This window comes from Coturnix japonica, chromosome 4 (genome assembly GCF_054131305.1).
Source record: "Coturnix japonica strain WE chromosome 4, WE-NBRP24, whole genome shotgun sequence".
In the NCBI taxonomy this organism is placed as follows: Eukaryota; Metazoa; Chordata; class Aves; order Galliformes; family Phasianidae; genus Coturnix; species Coturnix japonica.
The window spans coordinates 5,149,053-5,157,134 of record NC_140666.1 but is presented as its reverse complement, the minus strand read 5'-3'; the positions used below and the strand labels follow the sequence as shown (position 1 = coordinate 5,157,134).

At 46.2% G+C, this 8,082-nt stretch overlaps 1 protein-coding gene across 1 annotated transcript; it reads left to right on the top strand.

The window, feature by feature from the left end:
- The first annotated feature begins 554 nt into the window (after window positions 1-554).
- Window positions 555-3,931, top strand: LOC146760916 (uncharacterized). The gene is made up of 2 exons (XM_085544379.1): window positions 555-3,466; window positions 3,699-3,931. Exon 1 carries the CDS (start codon window positions 869-871, stop codon window positions 1,790-1,792), a length of 924 nt encoding a protein of 307 aa, XP_085400505.1. The 5' UTR covers window positions 555-868; the 3' UTR covers window positions 1,793-3,466; window positions 3,699-3,931.
- The last annotated feature ends 4,151 nt before the right edge of the window (window positions 3,932-8,082 follow it).

Genomic DNA, 8,082 nt, shown 5'->3' with positions numbered 1-8,082 from the left:
ACCCCACTTTTCTTTGTTTCCATCCGCTCTAACGAAACTTTTCTTGAATTTCATCCATTCTAACCCCGCTTTTCTCGGTTTTCCTCAACTCCAACCCCGCTTTTCTTGGTTTTCCTCTGCTCTAACCCCGCTTTTCATGGTTATCCTCTGCTGTAACCCTGACATTCTTGGCTTTCCTCCGCTCTAACTTCGTCTCTCTTGGTTTTCCTCCGCTCTAACCCTGCCATTCTTGGTTTTCCTCCGCTCTAACCCCGTTTTTCTTGGTTTTCCTCCTCTCTAACTTCGCTATAATTTGTTTTCTTCCCCTCTAACTTCACTTTTTTTGTTTTTCTCCGCTCTAACCCCTCTTTTCTTGGTTTTCCTCCGCTCTAATCCCTCTTTTCTTGGTTTTCCTCTGCTCTAACCCTGCTTATCTTGATTTTCCTCCAATCTAACTGTTGTATTAGGCGAAGTCGGACCCTCGGAATGTAACATGATAGGCCCTCCCCTGCTGGGTCTTGCATATGTATAAAAGATAAGGATGAAACTGGATACCTATATAAGGGACCCTCACATTCCAATAAACGCCATTTTACAGCTCACCATAATGGTGTAACAAACAGCTGTGACTTGGTCGGGGCCGTCGATACACATTCACAAAGGGACTTGACTTTCCAGTTTACCAGATCGAGGTAACAAATGGTGCCCCGTGTGAGGCAAAGTCCTGGAGGTGAGTGTGCGACGGCTAAAACCGCGCTGACGGACGCGGTATCCACGGTTCGAGCCCGTGGAAGCACTCTCGGTGGGGTGCAAAGGGGAATGCAGCGCTGCGCCTATCCTACGGCCGATAGTTCGTAGAAGACCAGGAAGACTTCAGGTCTCTGGGTAAATGTATTCCGTCATTAGAGTAGTATTGCAACTTTGTAAAACCTACTATGGTAGGAAAGATACGCCTTCTAAGAAGGACATTGCAGACGTCATTAGTTGTCTTGAAAATGAGAGGGAGCTTTCCTCTCCTCGGGTGATTTTGGATCACAATAAGCGGGACTCTTTAACTTTTTCGCTCTGTGAGCGCGCAATGAATGAGCAGAAAGATGCTGAGTTCAAAACGTGGGGGTTGGTGCTTGGGGCGCTGAAAGCGGCTCGGAAAGAAGGGAAGACTCGGCTTGGGGCTGCTTTGGGAATTGGGTTGGGAGGCCTTTTCTCTTGCAGATGTGAGGATTTGAAAGACAAAGACAAGGTGGCGGGAGCCATCCAGACCGCACCCATCACTCCGGCTGAACAACGAGCAGATGGCCCCGTCCAGCAGCATTCCACACATTCCACATCCTTATCTCTTGACCAGGAGAAGCCTTCCTCTGAGGCCCCATATTGGTATCCAAAGCAACCGGTATCTTCTGCACTCCTTCGCCCATCCTTGGGGGTGGGGAAGGGGAGTGAGCAGGGGCGGGAGGATGGGTCCCTTCCTCGAGATGGGATGGGTTGTGGGTGTGGTTCCGCCCCGGGGGGCGGGGTGGATAGGCGTAACCAAGATGGAAGCCAATCCGCATCAGCGGGGGCAGAGGCAGAGGCGTTCCTAATCATCATAACCCTTCCCCAAGGGGGTGGGCTGCTGGTCCAGCCCTACCTGGGGGGAGGGAGAAGGGAGAACAAGAGCGACCAAGTCTCGGATTGGTCAAAGATAAGGGAGGCATTCTTTTTTATCGTTAATTGGGGGCCCGGTCAGGGGGCCCCGGGCTCGAGTGGAGCCTCTGAAGCTGGAACAAGTCCAGCTGATGAGAGAGCCACTGCAGCCCGAGTTGGAGTCGGTTAAACTCCTGCTGATAACTTGGAGGAGAGGAAGAATACTTAGGATAAACTGTATTGATTATTGTCACTGTCTTTGTGATTGTTAAATGTTTATGGTATATGAAAGTATAAATGCAAATGGTATATGGAACTGTTAATGTTATAGGGATGTGTAAACATGAATGCTATATGGAAGTGGAATTATTAATGTTACATGGAAGTGTAATTGAGGGCTCGAGTAGTGGAATTGTGAAAAACAAAAAAAACAGGAAAAAGATTATAGAAGAACAGTGAGTTAAAATATTGAATGTGATCTGCTCTAGCCAGAGAAGTTTAAGTGCCAGCAAGAGAACGCAAACCCCCGCGCTGCCCCTCCTCACTGCTTACCCCCCCCCGCCCCTCGGCTCCGCCGCTTGTGAAAGTAAACAAATCGTTACTTCTGAATGGGGACAAAAGCAAAGCATTCTGAGTGCTCGTGCCCCTGGTTCAGTGTTAATCACTTCCCCTTCTGGGATCCGTATTACAGACAAAGTTTTCTCCCTCTTTGTCTGCAGTGCTGTTTAACCTCTGAAGATCTCTTGCTAGTCGGAGCAAGAATGCCTTCATTTTCTCCCAATAATATACACATTTAGGGGACTAGGGTAGGGACTTGGACAAATTTGTTGATGGAGCTTGAAATTGTATGGAGGGGGAATTGTGGTGGTGGAGTTGGATGGAACGGTGGCAGCCGTACTAGAGCAGGATCTGAAGATCCCAGGATGAGTTTTGCCCGTAGTGGGCTGAATGCAATGTGCTCACAGCAGTGCAAAGATATTTGTTTTCTGACAGTTACAGGTGCATCTCACTCTATACTGCATCAAGAATTACTATACTACCCATAGATGATTTTTGTAACTATAGTAGGAGTAGGTCAACAAGAAAAAGCTTACCAATTAAAAGAAAAAAGGGGGAGCTAAGGGTGAAGCAAGTAACAATAGAAATAAGTGACTATAGCTGTCAATAACTTTTCTGAGTAGTTTGTATTGTAGAGAGATCTAATATAGTGGTTTGTTATGTTTTATGAACAGGTGTTTCACCTGGGGTCTGTATCATGCACTGGCCATGCATATATGGAGCACATGTGAAAAAACCTTGCAATCTCTAGCAAGAATTAAAACAGGAGAGAATCTGTGATGGGTGAGAAAGGCAAAGTGCATTTTGAAGCAGGGGACGCCCTGCAGGCACTGCCTATCACATTCACCACTATTGTGTTCCTTCTGTCTTCTTTTGGTGGTTTGCCACCTCATAGTTATCGATAAGTAATAATACATTAGCTTAGAAATTTTCATTTATAGAATTGTCTAAAATGAATGCTTGAATGAGTGTGTATATGTCAATTCAAAAAATTATGACGTTACATGTAATCTTCTGTTTAGTGCATTATCAGTCAAGGTCTTGATTGAGTGATGGTTATGTTAACATTTAAGTCCCCTGCAGCTCAGCGACACTGGGCCACTGCCATCGTGGTCCTTGGTGTGCTGCGACACATCAAGACAGACAATGGCTCGTGCTTCATCTCGAGATCTACTCAAGGAGCATTGGGGAATATCTCATTCAACAGGCATCCCTGGGAATTCCCAGGTACAAGCAATTGTGGAAAGGGCCAACCGTCTCCTGAAGGACAAGATAGGTGTCCTTGGGGAGCGGGAAGGTCACAGAGGTAGGATTCTGGTAGCCCAGCAGGCAGAAGTATTGGCACAGCACATTATGCAATCAATCATTTTGAACGAAGAGGTTATGCCACAGTAAAGGACAGGGAATCCAGAAAAATTTTATGGATCCCATCGAGAAAAGTAAAACCTGATGCAGTGATCACCCAAAAGGGCGGTCTGGGAGAAACGGAAAACTAATCGAAAGCTGAGTACTTTTCTTTCAGGCACACTGTTTTACAGAAAAGAGCTGCAATAGATTTCCTGCTGCTGGCTCAAGAGGCACAGGTGCAAGGACTTTGAATGAGAAAATGGAGTTCCAGCAGATATATGAGAAGCTTTGAGCAGAAGGATGAACTGTATAATATAGCCCAAGATGCCTTGAAAATACTAACTAAAGAAACACTAACATTATTACACACTGCACCACATACCTCTGCATGTTTACGTCACTTTTTAAATAACTCACCACAAAAAATTATCTAAGTACTAACACTTTTGTATATTAGGATTAGGATCGGCGCTTGCGTTGTAACGGGGCATGGTTTTGTTAAGCATGGGGAGAGGGAAATGTTGTATTAGGTGAAATCGGACCCTCGGGATGTAACGTGATAGGCCCTCCCCTGCTGGGTCATGCATATGTATAAAAGATAAGGATGAAACTGGATACCTATATAAGGGACCCTCACATTCCAATAAACGCCATTTTACAGCTCACCATAATGGTGTAACAAACAGCTGTGACTTGGTGTCATGGTTTTGTAATTTTGTAATTTTGCTATCAGTATTCCACATCATAACATCATGTCAAGTATGGATACTTCTGTTGAATGTGCAGTCCACAGAAGAAGACTACATATCCCAGAGAACAACAGGAGTAACAATAAGTCATGGGACCAGGACTCTATATAATCTCGTTCCCAGGCTGGAGTGCCCTCCTTCTTCTCTCGAATTTCTCGGAGAGTGGGAAGCGTTCCAGCCGTGTCGCCTAGAGTTCACAGTAGGCCTCTCGGTTTTCGGAGACTCTCTCTCTCTCTGTTTCGTTCGATTTTGTTAGCCTTAATTATATTATATTGTGTTATCTTGTATTTCGATATCATATTTAGTAAAATAAGTTTTTCCTCCTTAGATTGTCGCTGTTTTATCCCACTCCCTTTTTCCCCCTCCTTTCCGGGCCCCGGGAGGGGGGCCCACGGGGTGGCTTCCCCTGTCACGGGCATAGGTAAATCTAAGTAACCCGTGACAGATTTTTTGGTGGAGGATGCGGGCATAGAGCTTTTTAGCTTTTAGAACAACTCTCTCTTTGCTCTTAAAGAGCTTCGTTACGGGAGTGTTGGGAGTGTTATCTTTCCGTAGCTGCTCACGGAGAACGTGACCTTGAAATACCAGACAAATTGTCAACATTAAGGGCTGCTGCACATTCTCAGCATTGCTATCTAATTTTTGTGTAGAAAACAAAGGGATTTCTTTCTCCCTTAGAGCAAAGCTAGCTAGCTCTGACTTTTACAGAGCCTGCCAGCTATGAATCCACTCTTCATCCCAGTTGCTCTGTTTAAGGGATTGAAAGCAATTATGATCTTCTTAAAGTATTGGTCAACTATTAACACCATAATTTGGTGTTGTGGAATTGTTCAGATATATAGCCTAATAAGGTGGATACTGATGGAGACACCTGCCTGGTACTTTTACGAGATGTGGTATGGTCAGAATTTTGGCATCTACACCTCAGATGGAATTGTGAATCTTACAAACACTTGCATCCCAGATGGAACAGGCAATTTTACAAATACTTGCATCCCAGATGGAACAGGCAATTTTACAAACACCACCATGTTTAATTCATTGTACAGGCTAAAAAAACCCTTTTTATTTAGGTTGTACTCTTAGATTTCCACACGCTTTTCAATAACTGAGATAGGGTTCATACTTGCATTCATGTTATCACTATCAATGCATGCATATATGTTCCTATGCATTCGTTCTATGCGGAAGTCTCCTTCAGAACCAGAGAATGATGACTGGCAGGGAATATGGAAAGGTTTAGGAAAAGTCTTAGAAGCATGGGGACCCGCAGTGTCATGGGATTTCACTCTTGAACACCTAAGGGACCCTAAGAAATTAAGTGAGTATTTGGGTCAGAGATCTAAGGAGGTAAACCTTACGTGGGGTTTGGCTTATGCATACCGTGCTTTGTATCATACTATTCTGGAGAGAGAGAGTTTCCGATCTGAGATTCAAGCCCAAGTTAATTCTGATCAGTCACAGGAGGCATCAGTAGCAATATCAGTTGCCCCTGTGGAAGGCAAGAAATGGAAACGGGTGTCCACGCGTCTAGAACGAAAAGAAGGAGAAGCACAGGGGGGGGCAGCAGAAGACCCAGGTGCCGGGCATGGAGCAGTACCGAAAAAAGCAAAGGCAAAAACCAAGAGGCATGAAGAAGAGACTGATGATGAGGAGGAAATCACCTATTGTCGACCTCTGAAGCTGACTGAAATCCAAGGCTCAAGAAAGGAGTTCACACGGCGTCAAGATGAAGGTATCCTTGCTTGGTTGCTTCGCTGCTGGGACAACGGGGCCAACAGCTTGTCTCTAGATGGTAATGAAGCTCGCCAACTAGGAAGCATTGCCAAAGATGCAGGTATCGATAGAGGGATTAGCAGATGTTCGGATGGAGCTGCCACTCTCTGGTTGCGGCTGTTAGAAGCCGTGAGAGAAAGGTACCCCTATAAGGATGCTTTGAAGCCTAAATTTGATAGTTGGAATACCGTCCAAAAAGGTATTCAGCGCCTGAGGGAATTGGCCATGGCGAAAATGTTGTACAGCCCTGATCCAAGCGAACTTGACCCTGAGAGAGTGAGGGCCGATCCTGACATGTGGCAGAAAATCACAAGTACAGCACCAGAGAGAATTGCACAGTCATTGGTATCAGGATCTAAAGGATTCGTGGACAGATGGCCCCGAGTTGTTGAGCTGATTATAATGCTTCAAACCATCGATCAGCAGCTCCCCCAACTGCATGCCGCAGTTTCTGCCATCTCACGGCTAGAAAACCGAGTAGATGAAATGTGCAAGAAATTGTTTCCATCAACTAATTGTAATGATCCTGTAATAGTATCAGAAACAACTGATGAAGGTCAATCCTCGTACGGGCCACGAGGTCTAATGAAGGATCTGATCAAACTAGTCCAGTCCTACTCCCCACCTGCATCATCAAAAGTCTCAGCTGTTAAACGCACACGCTTCTCAGCTCGAGCAAAGAACAACAGTACGATTGCACCGCGTGTTTCCATGTGGCGCTACCTACGTGACCGTGGAGAAGACATGAGGAAGTGGCATGATCAGCCTACTTCTGCACTACGAGCATGGGTGAAAGAACTGCTAGACATACCAACCACCAGTGGAGTTGCTCCAGTCATCACAGGTAACCAATAGAGGGGCCCTGCCCTCAGTCAGGGGAGGGAAAGGGATAATAGAGTTTATTGGACTGTGTGGATTCGATGGCCTGGCACATCAGAACCACAGGAATATAAGGCACTGGTGGATACCGGTGCACAGTGCACCCTAATGCCCTCCAGTCATGAAGGGACAGAATCAATCCATATTTCTGGAGTGACTGGGGGCTCTCAAGAATTGACTGTGCTGGAGGCTGAAATAAGCCTCACTGGCAAAGACTGGCAAAAACATCCTATTGTGACTGGCCCAGGGGCTCCATGTATACTGGGTATTGATTACCTCAGAAGGGGGCATTTCAAGGATCCTAAGGGGTATCGATGGGCCTTTGGGATAGCTGCTGTAGACATGGACAACATTAAGCAGCTGTCTGTTTTGCCTGGCCTGTCAGAGGACCCGTCTGTTGTGGGGCTGCTACGAGTAAAAGAGCAGCAGGTACCGGTTGCTACAAAGACAGTGCACAGACGGCAGTATCGCACCAACAGGGATTCCTTGCTCCCCATTCATGATTTGATTCGCCAGTTGGAGAATCAGGGAGTGATCAGTAAAACTCACTCACCTTTTAACAGTCCCATATGGCCAGTGCGTAAAGCCAGTGGAGAATGGAGGCTGACAGTAGACTACCGTGGCCTGAATGAGGTCACACCCCCATTGAGCGCTGCTGTGCCGGACATGTTGGAACTCCAGTACGAGCTGGAGTCAAAAGCAGCCAAATGGTATGCCACCATTGACATTGCCAATGCCTTCTTTTCTATTCCTTTGGCCGCAGAATGCAAGCCACAGTTTGCCTTCACCTGGAGGGGCATTCAGTATACTTGGAACCGTTTGCCCCAGGGGTGGAAACACAGCCCAACCATTTGCCATGGGTTGGTCCAAACTGTACTGGAACAGGGTGGTGCTCCTGAACACCTGCAGTACATTGATGACATTGTTGTGTGGGGCGATACAGCAGAAGAAGTTTTCACAAAAGGAGAGCAGATAATCCGGATTCTTCTACAAGCTGGCTTTGCTATTAAGCGAAGCAAAGTAAAAGGACCTGCCCAGGAAATTCAGTTCTTAGGTATAAAGTGGCAGGATGGACGTCGTCACATCCCAGCAGATGTGATCGACAAAATCACTGCCATGTCTCCACCAACTAGCAAGAAAGAGACACAATCTTTCCTGGGTGCAGTAGGCT